This window comes from Ctenocephalides felis, unplaced genomic scaffold (assembly GCF_003426905.1).
Source record: "Ctenocephalides felis isolate EL2017-DRISC unplaced genomic scaffold, ASM342690v1 CF-g0.4_SCAFFOLD_03573, whole genome shotgun sequence".
NCBI lineage: Eukaryota > Metazoa > Arthropoda > Insecta > Siphonaptera > Pulicidae > Ctenocephalides > Ctenocephalides felis.
Window position 1 is genome coordinate 19,285,491 of NW_020539727.1, and position 20,779 is coordinate 19,306,269.

The following is a 20,779-nucleotide window of genomic DNA, read 5'->3' on the forward strand; positions in this document are numbered from 1 at the left end:
TTTTTTTTTTTGTACTTTTTGGGTTATTTTGTTCATAACTTCTAAACTTTTTGTTAAATGTAAATACAATATTTGGCAAATTTGTTCCTAATACAATTATCTATAAAACTTCCATACATTTATTGTGGTTGCACTAAAATGGCTTAATGGCACCCAAACTTAGTTGTAAGTTGATCCGCCATTGTGCAACTTGCCTGAAGGCAAATTTCATACAACATTTTGCATGTGATATATCGTTGCAAAGGGCTCGAAGAGCAGAATCCGAATTTGATAATTATTTTAATTTCAATAGAAAAAAAATTATAAAATTTGTTCAAAGGTAGCGGTGAAACAATTTTTTTTTTTTTTGTACTTTTTTGGGGTTTTTGTTCATAACTTCTAAACTTTTTGTTAAATCTAAATACAATATTTGGCAAATTTGTTCCTAATAGAATTATCTATAAAACTTCCATACATTATATTGTGGTTGCACTAAAAATGGCTTAATGGCACCCAAACTTAGTTGTAAGTTGATCCGCCATTGTGCAACTTGCCTGAAGGCAAATTTCATACAACATTTTGCATGTGATATATCGTTGCAAAGGGCTCGAAGAGCAGAATCCGAATTTGATAATTATTTTAATTTCAATAGAAAAAAATTATAAAATTTGGTTCAAAGGTAGCGGTGAAACCAATTTTTTTTTTTTTTGTACTTTTTGGGTTATTTTGTTCATAACTTCTAAACTTTTTGTTAAATGTAAATACAATATTTGGCAAATTTGTTCCTAATACAATTATCTATAAAACTTCCATACATTATATTGTGGTTGTACTAAAAATGGCTTAATGGCACCCAAACTTAGTTGTAAGTTGATCCGCCATTGTGCAACTTGCCTGAAGGCAAATTTCATACAACATTTTACATGTGACATATCGTTGCAAAGGGCTCGAAGAGCAGAATCCGAATTTAATAATTATTTTAATTTAAATAGAAAAATTTGGTAAAATTTGGTTCAAAGGTAGCGGTGAAACCAATTTTTTTTTTTTTTTTGTGTACTTTTTTGATTATTTTGTTAATAACTTCTAAACTTTTTGTTAAATCTAAATACAATATCTGGAAAATTTTGTTGATAACTTCTAAACTTTTTGTTAAATCTAAATACAATATTTGGCAATTTTGTTCCTAATACAATTATCTATGAACCTTCCATACATTATATTGTGGTTGTACTAAAAATGGCTAATGGCACCCAAACTTAGTTGTAAGTTGATCCGCCATTGTGCAACTTGCCTGAAGGCAAATTTCATACAACATTTTGCATGTGATATATCGTTGCAAAGGGCTCGAAGAGCAGAATCCGAATTTGATAATTATTTTAATTTCATAGAAAAAAATTATAAAATTTGGTTCAAAGGTAGCGGTGAAACCAAATTTTTTTTTTTTTTGTACTTTTTGGGTTATTTTGTTCATAACTTCTAAACTTTTTGTTAAATGTAAATACAATATTTGGCAAATTTGTTCCTAATACAATTATCTATAAAACTTCCATACATTATATTGTGGTTGCACTAAAAATGGCTTAATGGCACCCAAACTTAGTTGTAAGTTGATCCGCCATTGTGCAACTTGCCTGAAGGCAAATTTCATACAACATTTTGCATGTGATATATCGTTGCAAAGGGCTCGAAGAGCAGAATCCGAATTTGATAATTATTTTAATTTCAATAGAAAAAAATTATAAAATTTGGTTCAAAGGTAGCGGTGAAACCAATTTTTTTTTTTTTTGTACTTTTTGGGTTATTTTGTTCATAACTTCTAAACTTTTTGTTAAATGTAAATACAATATTTGGCAATTTTGTTCCTAATACAATTATCGATAAAACTTCCATACATTATATTGTGGTTGTACTAAAAATGGCTTAATGGCACCCAAACTTAGTTGTAAGTTGATCCGCCATTGTGCAACTTGCCTGAAGGCAAATTTCATACAACATTTTACATGTGACATATCGTTGCAAAGGGCTCGAAGAGCAGAATCCGAATGTAATAATTATTTTAATTTAAATAGAAAAATTTGGTAAAATTTGGTTCAAAGGTAGCGGTGAAACCAATTTTTTTTTTTTTGGTACTTTTTTGATTATTTTGTTAATAACTTCTAAACTTTCTGTTAAATCTAAATACAATATCTGGAAAATTTTGTTGATAACTTCTAAACTTTTTGTTAAATCTAAATACAATATTTGGCAGATTTGTTGCAAATTAAATTATCAATAAAACTTCCATACATTATATTGTGGTTCTACTAAAATTGGCTTGTGGAATACCATCCTAACTTGGTTGTAAGTTGATCTGTCATATGTGCAACTTGCCAGTAGACAAATTTCATATAAAATGTTGCATGTGACATATCGTTGCAAAGGGCTCGAAGAGCCGAATTCGATTTTGATAATTTATATTAAATTATTCGTAAAAAATTTTTTGGTCTAATATAGAAAATTAGCCATTCTCCAGCAATTTGCTGCTGCTGCATATTTTATAATTTATCTAGAATAAAATTAACATATTTGCATATAGTTAGTTATTTATTAATGCGGACATTCCAACATATTTATTTAAATTATTTGTTGAATTTGTGAAAGTATAAATTGCCAAGAAAATATAATTAATTTAATAAGAATTGTGTATGTAAAAATATTTATTTTAAAATCGTTGATGGTTCGGTAAATTTTTAATATTTTGTTTTGGGATAAAAAAATTATAGAATTTAGTATTTTTTGGTATAATAGATACATTTAACTATATAATAGTAAATTTGCAAATTTATAACATATTAGGTTTGGACCATATAAATTTTTAAAAGTAAGGATTCCCCTTTTTTCAACAATTCCTTGAATTTTATATAGGAAATTTTTTGGGAGTTGATTTTATGATGAAAAAATATTTATAACAGAAAATTTTATCATAAAAATTGGAGATTGCACTAATTGCATTTCACAAATTATCATACATATAAATTTCAATTCCCTTCACCATTATTTTCACTTAAAATTACGAGTAAATGTACCTTGAAATGGAAAAACTTAATTTTTTCACAATTTATTTAATTTAGAATTTGCTAAATTGTACGGAACGTTTAAAAGTGAAATTTCTTTATTTAAATATATTTTTTTAAATATTTACTAATTAACGTATTTGTTGAAGCTCGTCTAATGATAATAATAATTTGCATACAAATCTTACATATTTGCATATCAAGTGTAAATAGAAATTTACAAACACAAACAAAATTGAGTATAACTTTTTAAATTGTAAGTATAACTTAAAACTGTCTTCAGGAGAGTTTTAGATAATTAAATTATCTACAAGTTTTTCATACAGCAAAATTTTGTAGCACAAGTTTTTGTATTTTTAAAAATTTTTGAAACTCGAGGAATTTTGTAATTAAATTTCAGCAAGTGTTCGAGTATCGTGCAATATTTTTGTTATAACTTTTAAAATAGTTATTAAAACTTTGTGTACTATTTGGACAAATTTTGTAGTATTATATTTTCTTCAAATTTAATATAAATTTGACACGGAATCATCATTTTTATATCTACAAATTATATTATTTTATTATTATTAGCACAAGCCTGATGGTGACATTTTTTTTACGAATTTAGCAATTACCCTTAAACTATTAGATATATCTTAAAACAACATTAGAAAGATTTTAAGACAATTCAATAATCTAAAACTTTTTCTCACAACAATATTTTGTACCATGGATTTTTATAATTTTAAAAATTTATTAAAAACTGTATGCAATCAAATAATTCTGATGATACTTTCGGGACATGTTTACATAAATTATTATATAATTCGTAAAATATTAAAGATAACCCAAAACTGTTTTAGACAACATTTTAGATAATGAAATTATCTACAACTTTTTTATATCACGATTTCGTATCAAAATTCCTTATATTTTTAAAATGCCTGCAAAGTCGTATGATATATACAAATAGCAGAGGGTACGTATTTTCTTGGTTTAAACGTAAAATCAACACGTGATTTGTTCATATATACATGTATATACAAATATATATATATATATATATATATATATATATATATATACATATATATATTCTAATGTGTCTATTAGTCAGGGCAATTGCACAAACTAGTTTGAATTGCAATATTCGAAAGTTGTTTTCGAGCCACTAATAATAATATCATATTATGCATCAATGAATAATTTGTTTGGAATACAATTTAAATTAATTAACTCTAAACAAATCTAATAAATCAGTTAAAATACGAGCTTCAATAGCAAAAGTTAACAAAAATGTAATTTTTGCACATTTTTTAAATAACCAGTAACAAATTTGTTTAATAATTGATATATTTTTAATTTTGTAAAATATTTTTTCATATCAGAAATTTCATCCTGATTTATTAAATTAAATAATTTAATGATTATTATTAAATCATTATTTTTAGTTACTTGTCATTTATTAGGTAAATCTAAGATTATTGCAAATATTTAGGTCAAAATGAAAACTAACTTGAATAACGATTGTATTGACTATTTGTATATTGTTGCTTTTGTACAAGATAATAAATCGTCTTGTTATTATTGTTGCTTTTTGATACTTGACATAGATTTATACACGAAATAAAAGACATTGTCCAGCTTAATTGAGTTTTTCAGGTTGAAGAAATGTTTATACACAAATATAGTGTGAGAAAAAGTTTTTTGTTATTTAATGCTCTAAAAGTTTTCTAAAGATACTTTGTTAAAATTTTAAATAGTTTATGAATTACAAGGATTTGATGGTGCGCAATGAAAATATCTTCACCAACGAACTACTTTTGTGCAAATTTTTGCTATATCTAATAGAATATTAATTACAACCTAAAACTATCTATGAGGAAGTTTTAGATAATAAAATTATCTGAAACTTTTTCTCATATTAAAATGCTGTAACACGATTTTTTATATTATATATCATAGATATAACAAAATAATGCATAAAGATATCACTACCGGAGTATTTACTCTATAACTCCTAAATTTACACACATAACTTACAACTATATTTGGCAAATTTGTAGCTAGTATACGCAAATATAGTGTGAGATAAAGTTTTTTATTATTTGATGCTCTAAAAGTTTTCTAAAGATACTGAATTAATATTTTGAATAGTTTATGAATTATAACGATTTGAACAGTACAATAAGCCAAAATGGGTTAAATTTTTGTTTTTTTTCAATGGCAAAATCTATCATTATCATTTACCAAAATATATAAATAATTGTATGTGAAACCAAATTTTTTAAATAATTGTGTGTGAATTTCTGCCTTCAGTCGAGTCGTGTCAAGAGATAATTAACCTTTTCTATTGAGTCCGAACTTACACCCACTAATATCACGTTTATAGTGGTGTTCATCGAGATTAAATATTGATATAAATATATATATATATATATATATATATATATATATATATATATATAACTTATATATAAAAATGGAGCTGTCTTTCAAATGTCCGAATAAAACTCGAAAACCGCTGAATGGATTTGGCCAGTCTTAGTCTTGAAAAATTCGTGCCAATCCAGAGATTGTCCAAAAGGTGAGATAATATTTCAAATCCGCGTAGAAACTTTATATTTTTAATTTGAAAATTTTTGTAGAAGCGTACCTTTGATAAAACAATGGACGGTGGCTAACACGTGAAATGTCAAACGATTTTGACAGATGATGTTCAATTACATTTAATAAGATGTTTTACGTGAATATTATTTAATTATGATTAAATTGTGGTAAGTAGTTTTGTTTGTAGTTTTATTTATATATAAAAACGTTAGTAAACGGGCCACAAGTGTTACTAGAAACTAAATATCAACTTTTTTGAAATGTTAATATAAAAATGCAATTTTTGGCATATTTTTCTCAAACACGGTGCTCTGAAAGATCTCATTTGTATAATTATATATACTCATTGGTATTTATAAAACATTTTCTAGGTTATATTATTTTTTATTTATGTTATTTAAATTCAGAACCCAAATTTGGTATCGATCAAAGGGACATTTTGCCGAATAACATTTTCCCAGTTATAATTTCGTAGAATTTATCAAAGAATAGATAGTAATATATGAAGGTTCAGGGTTAGAAAGCCACCAGCGATGTGTCAAAAACCAGTAAAGTTAAGCATTGTTTAACAACAATATTTGAAAGAAGAGGAAAAAAGATGTATAAGCAGCTATAACCTTGATTCTTATGACTTTGCTATCTGGAGATAAACTGTAATCTTTGAAAATTCATAATAAAAAGTATTTTCTTCCATTGGCAGTTTTTTAGCTTTAGTTAAAAGTGTAAATATTTTGTAAAATACCTTTAAAATTAAAATAAGACATTCAACCTGTTTGCCACATGGCCGTTCCAAATTAGGGTAAATGGGGTAAAAAGGTCTAGATAACAATTTTTTTGAAAGACAGCAAAAAAAGTACATTTCTACAATGATGAAGTAGCTGGCAGTTTTACTGAACGTAGTCAGATAATTGTTCGTTTGAAATGTGTTATTTGTGATATGATTGGTTTGCTTTTCATAATATAGTTTATATATGCTCAAAGTCAAATTGGACCTTTGTGCCTCGACCTGCTCTACTCTATACTTTTTATTAAATTTACTTCAATTCATCGAATGTTACTTGAAACTTTTCAAAAAGCAGGTTAAAGAAGAATCCTAATTCATTTTCTATCTCCCCTCGCAGAAATTTAAAAATTTTGTATAAGCTCAGTAGTATTATTACAATTATACACAAAATCCTGAATCAAAAAAAAATCTGACAAACTTGAAACGTAATCAATATGTCGAAAGACCAAAAATGACTTGGATTGGATTATACCATGTTTTCTATAGAAAGTGTATAAAACTTCCAGTTTGATTGTATTGATAAAATATAGACAAACTAATGGGGTTTATAACATTCAAACAACACATCCTTATACACTTAAAGTATTAATATTTTTGATTCTCTAGAAATTGTTTAGAATATACCTTACTTAGCTAAACAACGTTTGCCGGGTCAGCTAGTATATATATATATATTTGAACAGTCTTGAATTTGATGTTGATATAATATGTTTAATTTAAGTTCAAAAGTCGGGCGTCACAAATTAAATCTAAGTTTAATTTTGACCACCTCAGAAACTTAGTATATCAAATTAATTGCTCTAATTGTGAGTTTTTTTATACCGGAGAAACTAGCCAAAACCTGAGTAATATACGTCTTCATCAACATAAAAACAGCTCGAAAAATCCCAAATAATTCAAAACGATATTAACCGAACAAATAATAATTTAAATCAAATTATAGATTTTTTCAACCCAATAATTTTACATTTTGAAGAGAACGTAATTAAAAGAAGATTCGCTGAGGGTTTTTTTTCAATTGCATAACGACAGGGTCATAAACAAACGATTCGACAATACGGCTCTGAACGAAACAAACACGTGGTTCCTTAATAGCGCGTCAAAATTTCTTAAAAAATGCCAAGATCCCATCGATTTTTAAATTTTCCGCAAAATTTGAACACATGCTAGAAACTGCTTCAAGAAAAATGTGACATTTCTATCTTAAACTCCTAACAGTAAATACATAGTTTCAACAACTTGTTAAGTTATCATATTTATTTGTGTGTTTTTAACAAATATATATTTTATCAATATGCACATAAGTCATACCATGGATTAATAATTTTTTTATATGTTATATTAAGATTCAAAATTGTAAGTGTACTATTATTATTATTATTGTTGTTTTTCTATGAAATTTCCTACAAATTATTTATCTAGTTTTAATTTTCATAGTTAAATTGATTGCCACTGAGTGAAGGCTAAGATGCTACCCGAAACGTGTGGATTCTAAATAGATTTCTAAAAACTCTCATACCATTTTTATTGATGTAACGCCCGACTTTTTAACTCAAATTAAACATATATATATTTGATTATTCAATCGATGTATTTATCGAATCAATTTTAAAAAAGATATTGGTTGCAATTAATACTTTTAAATTTTTGAGTAAGCGTCGATTTAAGATAGAAAATCTGTTCACATTCACACACATACTTATTTCAAATTAGGTCTCATTCGATTCAGAATGTCTTGAAACGTCGATAAAACATAAAATTAGCTATTCGAATTTTTTGATGAAAACTTAAACTTCTCTTTCCGAAAGTTAATTAATGATAGTATAATGTCGATTTTATGGACAGCACTAGCATTGTGATATTATTAATACAATTGACACTTGCAATGAAATCTTTCGTGAAGTATCATTTTCGAATTAGTACAATTGTTGAACTATATTTGACAATACCTGTGTAAATATTGTTATAGTTTATACAAAATTTTAATGAAAAATTCTTTATAATTAAACACATAAACAAATGCACATAAATCATCTAATTGTGAAATAATTTTAGTGTTATTTTTTGGTTTTAAATATTTTTCCAATAAGCTAAAAATATCTTACGGAAAATATTTCCATAATTACAAATATTTTCCTAATCACAAGTGATGGTTAATGAATTGATATTTAACAATTTTGATAAATTGCTACAATTCATAACAAATGATGTAGAAAAATTGTTAAAAATTTTCTAAGCTACAAATCTCTCTTTAAAGTTTTTTTTTTGATAAAATCAACAATTTTTAAGATTTTTGATAAAATTTATACCTTGCGCAATATCAGACAAGGAATTACGTTTGACAATTTTCTAACACAAGCAAAAATGTAAATTTAACATTTACTCCAAAAATTGTTATAACAAAATCGTTGGAAATTTTATAAACTACGAGTTTCTCTTTATATCTAGTTTGATAAGATGCATAGTTCTTAAAATTTTTAATAAAATTTCGAATTTTGCACCGGCTTGCCATCGAGATCTTTTCAAAGCATTTGATAATAAACAGGGTTAAAAAATGCTAAGACTGGTTTCTTGTTGAGTAAATTAATTATTTATACATACCGGAAAATTCTTACAACTTGCCTTAAGGCAAAATGCCACTTATACCTACTTTAATATTTATTACCAATTGTTTATATCCATCAAGTCCATCGATCATCCATAATTATTTCTATGAATAATTTATCATTATCAATTAAACATATTTTTTTCCATTTCCTTTAACAAATCGCGCACGCCATAAATTGTTTTATAAATAAAATATCGCAAATTTATTAATTTAATTCTTATCTAATCCGGAAACACCCGATTTTTGTTCCGGTTGCAAAAAAAAGATTGCAGAAAAATCGAAGGAAGGGGAAAAACTATTTTTTATTATTAATAATATTTTTTTTTAGTTACGTCAGTTTGTAATAGTCATCGGTAATAGATAGATTAAAAGTTAGTTTATAAATAAACTAGGTGTAAGTGGGAAAAATAGATATATTACACGTGGTTTTGTGTGAGATTTTGTTCATGGTTTAGTAGTGATATGTGTAAAGGCTTGTTCGTGCGTTTTTTATTATATCTCTTGTAACTTTTAAACGGTTTGTTTGTGATTAATGAAATATTTGGCAAATTTGTGCTGAATTAAATGATATATAATATTGTCTAATATTGTAATGACCTACAGCAACTCGGTATACTTCAAACCGATATTCAAAATGCTTAATAAATCCTAGAGAGCACCTAGAAGTTTCGACTCACCGTTAGAAAAGTGGATATATTCATTAAATTTTGAGTTACTTCTAAACCTTTTATTGAAATCAAATAAAATGTTCGATAAATTTATACAGGATGAAATAATCTACATTAAATTTTAATAATATACAGTTCTACAATAATTTCGTGTACTTCAAAATTGCAATTGAACATAGAAGAAAACTTTCTGCTATAAGTAACATTTCTATGCATTTATTATATCTCTTGTAACTTTCAAACAATTTGTCTAATTTAAATACAATATTTGACAAATTTATACAAAATTAAATAATGTATAATATTGTCTAACATTATAAAACCCTAAAGCAACTCGTTATACTCATTATTGCAATTCAAAACACTAAATATACTCGAGCACGTTACCAGATATTTCTGTGCATTTATTATATATAGTGTAACTTTAAATTAATTCGTCTAAAATTAATGAAAAATTCAAAGATCTTTTGGAAAATTAAATAATCTATATTATTTTCTAACATCATAACACTCTAAAGCAACTCGGTATACTTTAAAATCGCAATTGAAAACACGACCAACAATTTTAGCAAAGGTATAAACTTTATTGTGGAATAGAGTAAAAGCCACAGCAAAGCGTGGCCGGGCCTGCTAGTATATATATATATATATATATATATATATATATATATATATATATATATATATATATTGGTAGTTTTTTCGACGTTGAAACATATTTCAAAGTAACTAGCAGCCCATTCGTCTAAATAAAAAGGTATAAAGTATTAAGAACTTTTATTTATACGTTTCGACACCAGATGCGTGTCATCATTCAGAAACACCAGGACAAAAACACTCAAAAAAATATTATTTTAAAAAATTAAACTTGTAACATATTAGAAAAGGACATTTTTTTGGAAAAATAATGATTAACTACAATATTAAAAATATTTTGAAAAAAGTTTTGAAATGAAACATTATGACGCATGAAACACGCCCATATCAAATAAATATAAATATAAATATAAATATAAATATAAATATAAATATAAATATAAATATAAATATAAATATAAATATAAATATAAATATAAATATAAATATAAATATAAATATAAATATAAATATAAATATAAATATAAATATAAATATAAATATAAATATAAATATAAATATAAAAACAAAAGGTTCGGCTTTTCAAAATGTTTTTAATTTTAATTTTGTAGTTATTCATTATTTTTCCAAAAAAATGTTTTTTTCTAATATGTTACAAGTTTAATTTTTTAAAATAATATTTTTTGAGTGTTTTTGTCCTGGTGTTGCTGAATGATGACACGCATCTGGTGTCGAAGCGTATAAATAAAAGTTCTTAATACTTTATAGCTTTTTATTTCGACGAATTTTAGTTACTTTGAAATATATATATACATATATATATATATATATATAATAAAAAAAAATTAAATATATATTTCTAAAAAAAATGCGTACGTTTTTTTAGAATAAAAAATTCAACCAAATTTTTTTCTGTGAGTCTTATTTGTAAAACAGACTTTTATATTTTTTCTGCCAAATTATTTGAAGTATAAAAATGTTACAATTTTCCAAAAAGTACAAAAAATCTCCCAAAAAACCAAAACCCGACAAATCAACATCAAGCACCTACAGCACTTTCGCAAATGAAGACATTTACAACACCACAGAAGAAAATTTAACATTCAAATTCGTCGCAAAATCCAAAACAAATCCAGAAATGTACGAAATAAAACTCCCATCCACTTCTGGAATCAAATACAAACCTCCTGGTCGAAAAACCAGAAAAAAACGCCTTAAGGAATGGTTCAGGAAGAGATGTCTTGGTTGCATCTACTGCAAGAAGAAAGGTAATAGGAAATACGACTTGGATTCTGTTGAGGATACAAGAAAAGTTTCTTTCTTTTGTCGCAAATTCTGGAAAAAAACAATTGACCAAAGTCTTCCTCCGCCAGTGGAGGACTTTAATGCTAAATTGAGGGCTCTGAATGCCCCAAACAATGATGGTCAAAGTAATTCCTCTTCTATGGTGACCTTACCATTGACTCCGAGTCGAGAGGCGACTTTGAGGAGATCTGAAGATTGCAAATGGAAAGATTCACCTAAAATAGGCACTACGTTTTTGGGAGACATTTTGGGGACCAGGGATAAATTTTTGGAGAGGTTGGAGTACGACAGGAGTATCCCTAGGAAGAAAAAAACAAAGGATCAGACTTCTGAAGTTTTGGTTGCTGGTAAGAAGAACCAGATTTTTTTTGCAGGATTCATGATAAAATTGATTCCCAGGATTTTTTTTAACTAGGGTAGTTGTAGTAATGGGCCAAATATCAAAAATGAAAATTTTGTTTGAAGGTTTCTGAACATTTTGGTATACCTCAGAAACTAAATGGATGTGTGCGTGTGTATGTATGTATGTATGACCGTGTTTTCGGGCGCACGAATCAACCGATTTGAATGATTCATTTACCATTCGATTCCTATTGATAGGGAGATGTGCTGATTAGTTTTTGGCAAAGGCAGGTCCCGGAGTTACGGAGATACGGAGCAAACAGTGCAGAAAATACAAATTGAGTTTTTGAGAAAACGGTGTATCGGATTTGAATGATCTAAAAAACATTCAATTTGTAATGATTGGGAGAAGTGGTGATTAGTTTTTGGCAAAGACAGGTCCCGCCATTTCGAAGATACAAAGCTAAATGTGCAAAAAATGGCATTTTTGAGTGAACTAAGCGTCCGATTTGAATTATCTAAATATAAAACTTTCTGCTTGTATTGACAAAACAATTCTTTTGAGGATAAAAAATTCTAACATCTTTTATTTATTTTCCATAAAATATTTTTGTAATTTTAGATTAAAAATTCAAAAAATGACCCAGGCTAAGCACAGTCTAAGCGCCACTCTGGTACAAATGTTTACCCAAGTGCCTTTAGATTGTTTATGTATTGGAGCACTTTTCCAATTTTGTGAAAACTATTGTAACATTTTTTAAAAAATGAATTCTTTCAATTTTAAGCAGGAGAGTGAGGTCGTATTATTTTACAAAATTTATTTATGATATTTTTTTTAAGAGTGATGACGAACTTATTTAATATTTTTGAAAAAATGATTTTTTTTTTCAATTTCAAGCAGAATAGTGAGGACGTACTTATTTATTACAAAACTTATTTATAATATTTTTAAAAAAAGATTTTTTTCTATTTTAAGCTGAAAAGTGAGGTCGTATTTAAAAAAAATAATTATATTTTTTTAAAAATGAATTCTTACAATTTTAAGCATACGAGTGAGGTCATATTTCATTAAAAATTGATTTATAATATTTTTTTTGCAAAATTTACTTTTAATTTTATTTGAAAAATGATTTTTTTGTATTTTAACCCGAAGATTCTTACAATTTTCAGCATAAGAGTGAGGTCATATTTTTTTACAAAATTCATTTATAATATTTTTTAAAAGACGAAGCAAAAGAGTGAGGACGTATTTATTTATTACAAAATTTATTTATAATATTATATTTTTGAAAAATGAATTAAATTCAAAAAATCACCCAGACTAAGCACAGTCTAAGCGCCACTCCGGTACAAATGTTTACCCAAGTGCGTTTAGACTGTTTATGCACCGGAGCACTTTTCCAATTTTGTGAAAACTATTGAAAAAAGTGAAAATGCCGCCAAGCTAAGCACAGTATAAGTGAAAACGTCTTACAGAATTATTTGCAAATGCGTTTAGACTGTGACTATACGGGAGCACTTTTTCAATTTTGTGTAAATTTGGTAACTTTTTTTTGAAATTGAATTTGAAATGAAATGACGATTGTTAATGTTCTGGAGAAAAATTGATTTATGATTTATGATTTACATTTGATTATTTGCTCAGATATAACAAAAGATATCAAAAATAATGAAAGTTACAGTATCTGTAATAATATATTTGAAAACGTTTAATTTTTTTCGAATATTTCTTTACGGTACGAGAAGTTCTAGCAATTTGCCTTAAGGCACGATGCCATACACCACTAGTTTACTATAAGTATTGCAGGTTGCTGATTTATTATCTTTTTTTCCAGATGACAGTGGAGTTTCGGCCAACAGTTCGCCCCTGACCCGCCTAAGGACCGCCGGCGGTCACCATAGAGATCTGGGCCAAGATTGGGCCGCCACTGGCGGTCTTCAGGATGATGACGTCACCGGAATAGGTTCCGGAAGCGACAGGATGCTCCGGTTGCATAGCAACCGGAGTCTGTCATCGCTCGGAGTAAGTAGATAATCTCCAATCAAATTAGTAGATGATTTATTTAGTTGCTTACACCTAACAATTTGATTTTCAGTTGCGATCTGATTCGATGGCCTCAGTCTACTCAGGAGCCGGTGACGGTCGATATGGAACAGTTGCAGTCAAAGGAGAAGTCGAATTTGGACTCCAATACAACTACAAAACTGATTCCTTGATGATCAGAATCAAACAATGTCGAGATTTGGCCCAAGTCGACGCCAAGAGAAACAGATCTGACCCATACGTAAAGGTAAATAGACAAAAAAGAGTGCGCGTAAGGATCACACACGATTGGAGTAAAACTTATTTGCTAGTATACAAAGTAGCAATTTTAAGTTACGTAAAAATAAATACATCATATAACAATTTTGAATAATGTTTATTAGTAATATGGTAACACTCGTGATGCCGAACATATTTATTAGTGTCAACCATTATACACATTTATATAATGATAAATTATAAATTGTATATTTATTAAAATTAAACTTAAAAACATGTATAATATTCAAAAACAATAATGTAATCGAAGTCATACTTCAAATACGACATGATCGGTTTGTCGTTGTAATTAGCATTTAGGACTTGGACCTTTATAATTCTATAATATTCGTTCACACAGTGGATTATGTTTAACAACGCCTAAGCAAATATTGTTTTTGCAAATTCGCTCATCCTGCAATAATTGTGTTTGAAGAACTTCATGTGATTAAAATTAACATACATTCATTTACTGCGTATTATTTTTACTTTTTCGCTGGCGATATAATCTCGTTCTTTGAACAGCTGTAATATCTGTCTTGCCTAAAAAATTGAAGCCATACTTTTATATTTGTTTTATTTATCAAGCCCTGCACATAGCTTGATCTATGAATCATTTGCTTTTTATGTGAACGTTAATGCAATGATCATCATCAATATTACGCGGTAATAAATTAACCATATTATTAATGTCAACATGCACATTTATAATTTGGCCAAATATTCCGAATTGTCCATTTGCATGTCGCAACCGTCTAATTTGCATGAAACACAACCTAGATGAAATTATCCTTTCAGATACAATATCTAGGTGGAAATAAAAACTCGTTAAATTTACACAAAGTGGGAGTTTTACCCGAATTTAATGCTTTTCGACAAGATTGGCATCCAACCTGATTATTTGAATTAATATTCAGAAAACCATTATCAAGAATTTGTTTTTGAGCTGCATTTAATATTTTTACGTCACTTTGAAACCAAAGTCGATCACACACAAAACATAATAGTTTTTCAAACAATTTTCGTGCATTCCTAAACAAACTGAAGTCTTTATATGGAAGTTCAAATACTTCATTTGACTCTTGCAAAAGATCAGTTCTTGTCACATTATTAGTCACATTATATGCAGAATCATTAATATGCAATTGACGTGATGTAGTTGCTGTATCAGAAAAATTTTCGGCAGTACTTTTATCTAAAAAGATAACAGAATAAAATGTTTAAATGTTAATAGTTGAAGCGTTTTTCAGGAGTCAAATAGTGGAAAAATATTCTTACTTATGTCAATGGTGTTGACATTAACATCTAAATTGATACCTCAGGCGCAAGATTTTCTAATAAATTGACAGCGGCCGATTATTTTCCCGCAGTTGTTTTCTTTGACGATGTAATCTTGATCTTTCAGAGTTTGTAAGAGGCTTTGAACCCTGCTTTGAATTTTTTGTATGTTTCTGGATAAAATATTCTTCCGATCCAGATATTTTTTATTAACTCACAATTTATACTACTATTTAAATAATATCTATTATTATTGATTACGGCTTGCTTATGAATAAATAAATAAATAAATAAATAAATAACCTTAAAATGTTTCGACATAACACCGATAAATGAACAATATGCTTCACGCTTTCGGTGACGTAAGCACGTATAAAGTCACGCATACCAAGAAGCCTCGCACAAATACGACCAATCAGAATCGACTCGTATAGAAATTATATCACCGAGAGCGAATGACTTTCACTTGACCTTGCCGTAACAATTTTCGTTGCAATGGTACGGATTTACACCCATGCCGCGCCTAAAGAAGTTTTACTTCAAAAACTGGCAAAATTTGGTAGAGATCACCATTACCATTTGTTTTCCTCCAGGTTTACCTTCTGCCAGACAAATCCAAGAGTGGTAAAAGAAAGACCAAGGTGAAGAAGCATACTGTGAATCCAATCTTCGAGGAAACTCTGAGTTTTAACTTGTCTTTAGAAGAATTAAAGACTAGGACTTTATGGTTGACAGTTTGGCACTCCGACATGTTTGGACGCAACGACTTTTTAGGAGAAGTCATGATGCCTTTGGAGGACAAAGTGTTTGATGATCCTGCACCAGTTTGGTATCCTCTCCAGGAAAGGGTAAGGGATAAAAGACAAATTATACTTTTCTGGTAAATTTTTAATGTAGATATTTCTGTTTCCTCTTGGTAAATTTTATATTTCTGTTTCCTCCTGGTAAATTTTATATTTCTGTTTCCTCTTGGTAAATTTTATATTTCTGTTTCCTCTTGATTATTTTTATATTTCTATTCCCCAGACGGAGCCTTTTGAGGAGTCAGTTAGTCACAAAGGTGATGTCATGTTGGCTTTGAAATTTGTACCACCAGGAAGTGATACCAGTGCTTCTGGTAAGGCAGGGAAAAACAAGAAATCGAGAGGATCCTTGCACGTTTTGGTCAAAGAAGCCAAAAATTTAACAGGTGCCAAGGCTAATGGAACTTCTGATCCGTTCTGCAAAAGGTAAAGTAGCAATTGAAAATTCTATTACACTTTTAAGTATTTTATATTTTTCAATATATTACAATTTTGAACCCTCTAAAACTTTTTTAAAACACTAAAACTTTTTTGAACACTCCACAACGTTTTTGAATACTCTAAAGCTTTTTTTAACGCTCTAAAACTTTTTTGAACACTCTAAAACTTTTTTTTAACACTCTAAAACTTTTTTTGAACACTCCAAAACTCATTTTGAACATTGTACAACATAGTTGAACACTTTGCAAGATTTTGTAGCAGTCGACATGATATTTAAACACTTGTCAAGATCTTGGAACACTTAACAAGATCTTGCAACACTTGACAAAATTTTTGAAACACTTGACAAGATCTTGAAAATGCTTTAAAAAACCTTGGAACACTTGACAAGATCTTGTAACCCTTTACAAGATTTTTGAAACACTTTACAAGATTTTGAAAATACTTTAAAAGATCTTGGAACACTTTACAAGGTTATAGAAGGCTTTTCAAGACTATAGAACTTTCCAACATTTTGAAACAATTCCCAAAATTTTGAAACAATTTACAAAATTATAGAAAATTTTACAATACTTTAAAACACGTTACAAGATCTTGAAATATTTTCCAAGATCTTGGAACACTCTACAGCATTGTTAAGCACTTTACAACTTTGTTGAGTACTGTACAAAATTTTGGAACACTTTGAAAGATATTGGAACACAACTCAAGAGCTTTGAACACTTGACAAGATCATGGTCTAGTTTGCAAGATCTTGAAACACTTGACAAGATCTTGGAACATTTGACAAGATCTTGGAATATTTTGCAAGAGCTTGAAACACTCTATAAAATTTTTGAACACTTTTAAAACATCTCGAAACACTTTACAACATTTTGAAATACTTCACCAGATCTTGAAACACTGAACAAAATCTTGGAACACTTTGTAAGATCTTGGAACAGTTTACAACGTTGGTGAAAACATTAAAAAATTTTAGAATTTTTTTTTTACAAGATTTTGGAACGCTTGACAAGATCTTGGAACACTGTACAATATTTTTGAATACATTACAGCATTGCTGAGCACTTGACAACATTATTGAGCACTTTACAAAATTTTGGAACAATTTGAAAGATCTTGAAACACTTTAAAAGATTGTAACACTTCACAAGATTTTAATACTTTACATACAAGATTTTAACTCTTTTCAAAATTTTAACACTTTACAAGATTTTAACACATCACAAGATTTTAACACTTTTCAAGATTTTAATACTTTACACGATTTTAACACTTTACAAGATCTTGGAAGACTCTACAATATTTTTGCAAGATCTTGGAAGACTCTACAATATTTTTGCAAGATCTTGGAATACTTGTGAAGATTTTTGAACACTTTGCAAGATCTCGCAACACTTTGCAAGATCTTGAAACACTTGACAAAACCTTGCAACTCTTTGCAAGATCTTGGACCAATTTGCAAGATCTTGAGAAAACTTACAAGACCTCGGAACACTTATTTATTTATTTATTTATTTATTTATTTAAATATATACTTAGCCCACAGATTACTCCAGGAGGACTCAAAAATACAGATATTTTACATAATGAATAACAATTAAAATATATACAAAATTACAATATATAGTTAGTAACATAAAATGCTTAAGATAAAATTACATATAATGCAGAATGTAACAATATTATTTATAAACAAAATAAGATAAAATAATGAGGTATTTGAAAAGAAAATAAAAAAGGTTAACTTGTGCAGATGGAGATTATTTGATTAGGTGAAGTGTTGTGAATATCTGTTTCATTATTAATTGAGTTAAAGTTAGAGGACATAAGTAAAATAGGCGAATTTAAGAGAGAATTAGATTTAGGAGTAGGATAATTGAAAAATAATTGTGAACATTAAAGGATAGTTGGTTAAGAATAAGAGGACACTCTATAGAATCATTGCAAAGTTTAAATAAGAACATAATTGTACAGATAAATCGACGTGAGGCAAGGGAAATAATACCAAATTCTTTTAGTAAAGTGTTGTGTTCAAAGCCACGTTCAGGGTAAATTTTATATGTTTTATAATAAAGATATTTCAGAAATTTTCACTGAACCTTCTCTATCGCATCAGAGTTGTTGGTTTGATGAGGATACCAAATAATCAAACCATATTCTAATTTTGAACGTACAATAGAATAGTGCATGCAAAGAAGCGCATTGGTAGATTTAAATTGTAAACAATTATAAACAATTTGCAAGAAAATATTTACAATTTTCAAGAAAATAGATAAACAACTTGAATTTTTTTCTAGTTATCTGTTACCTGACAAAGGAAGAAGTTCCAAACAGAAAACACCGGTCATCAGGAGATGCCTGAATCCTGCCTGGAACTACACCTTTGTCTACGATGACGTCACATTGCAAGACCTTAACGAAAGGGCCTTGGAATTGACTGTTTGGGACCACGACAGATTGGGGAGCAACGAATTTTTGGGGATGGTTCGATTGTCTTTGGGAACAGGTAAAATAAAAAAAATATCATCAAACTAATTGAGAAAAATTAATAAATGAAATTGCTTTATATAATTGGACAAAAAAAGTATCAACAAAAGAACTGATACATCTTCACTTTGTGGGAATTATCAAGTAGTAGTAGTACATACATATATATATATATATATATATATATATATATATATATAAAAAACCTCGTGTCACGATGTTCGTTCGCGATGGAAGCCCAAACTACTGAACCGATTTTAAATTTTATTGGCTCATCGTGTGCATATATATCCAACTTAGGTTATAGGAAATTTTGAAAAGTAAATTTGAAACATAAATATATAATTTTTATAAATTTCAAAAAATTTTGACAGAAAATGACCAAAAAAAAAACAAAACACTAAGATGTCAAATGTCAAAATTTATGGAAAATTCGTGAAAAAAAGATTTATGATTTTTGAAAAAAAAAATAACAGTTCAAAAAATATAATTCAAAAACATATACATATACACAAAAAAAATTTTTTAACTTCAATAGGAAACAAATAAATTAATTATTCCAAGTTATGTTATAGGCAATATTGCCAAACAAATTATAGACAGAAAACATTATTGTAAAATAAATACTATCATTTTCGACCAAAAAGGAAATATTTTGACATTTATAAATTTAGTGCATATTGGATATATGAAATTGACATTCACTATTTTTAAATTAAATGCAAATATAAAAAATCTGATACTTATATAAAAAATTGTATATTTAGTTAATGATACTGCGTTGATTTAGACTAAAATCTAATTTATTTAGTGATTAAAAAAAATATTTCACTATTTGACATAAACAAAATTAAAATAAACAAAACACTATGATGGCGTTGGAATTAATTATCAAAGTGTAAAGAAATTAGCGTAATTAAAGTATAATATTATTATTAATACATCATGTATATTATAAGATCTTCTGCAAAGCGGCAAAATAGTTTTGATGGCAAAGCAACGTTTGCCGGGTCAGCTAGTATATATATATATATATACATATATATATATATATATAAAATTTATATATTACTCAAAATTTTCCTTACCCAGGTCTTTCCTCTAGGACTTTCTAACTACCAGGTATCTCTTTACCATTTTTTGTTCTAAATGAAAATTTTTAATCCAATTTTTTTATTTAGGAAAATACCAGGACAAACAAGTCGAATGGATGGATTCCCACGACCGAGAAATGACCCTTTGGAGGTCCATGCTGGACAGGCCCAATTTTTGGGTCGAAGGATGCATTTCGCTGAGGAATTCGAATGTTGCAAATAGTAAAGTTTAGTCTTAATATTTAAATATATATTCATGTATTTATGTGATGTTAGGAAAGTATATAAGTATATACATAATTATATATATATATATATAAATATATATATATATATATATATATATATATTACCATGCAATATCTATGTAGCCCTTAAGACGTTACTTATCATCATCACTGCAATTTACAACTTTTGTAAATGTTTTTTAAAACTTTTGTAAT

General features: G+C 27.9%; 1 protein-coding gene across 1 annotated transcript in view; it reads left to right on the top strand.

Annotated features, from left to right (window-relative positions):
* Nucleotides 1–20,569, top strand: part of LOC113389714 — an 88,412-nt gene extending 67,843 nt beyond the window's left edge. The window contains exons 9-14 of the mRNA XM_026626729.1: nt 13,764–13,951; nt 14,025–14,219; nt 16,102–16,356; nt 16,535–16,737; nt 19,053–19,261; nt 20,424–20,569. Of these exons, the coding sequence (XP_026482514.1) occupies nt 13,764–13,951; nt 14,025–14,219; nt 16,102–16,356; nt 16,535–16,737; nt 19,053–19,261; nt 20,424–20,569 (1,196 nt within the window). The remainder of the gene's footprint in view (nt 1–13,763; nt 13,952–14,024; nt 14,220–16,101; nt 16,357–16,534; nt 16,738–19,052; nt 19,262–20,423) is intronic.
* Nucleotides 20,570–20,779: the final 210 nt, after the last annotated feature.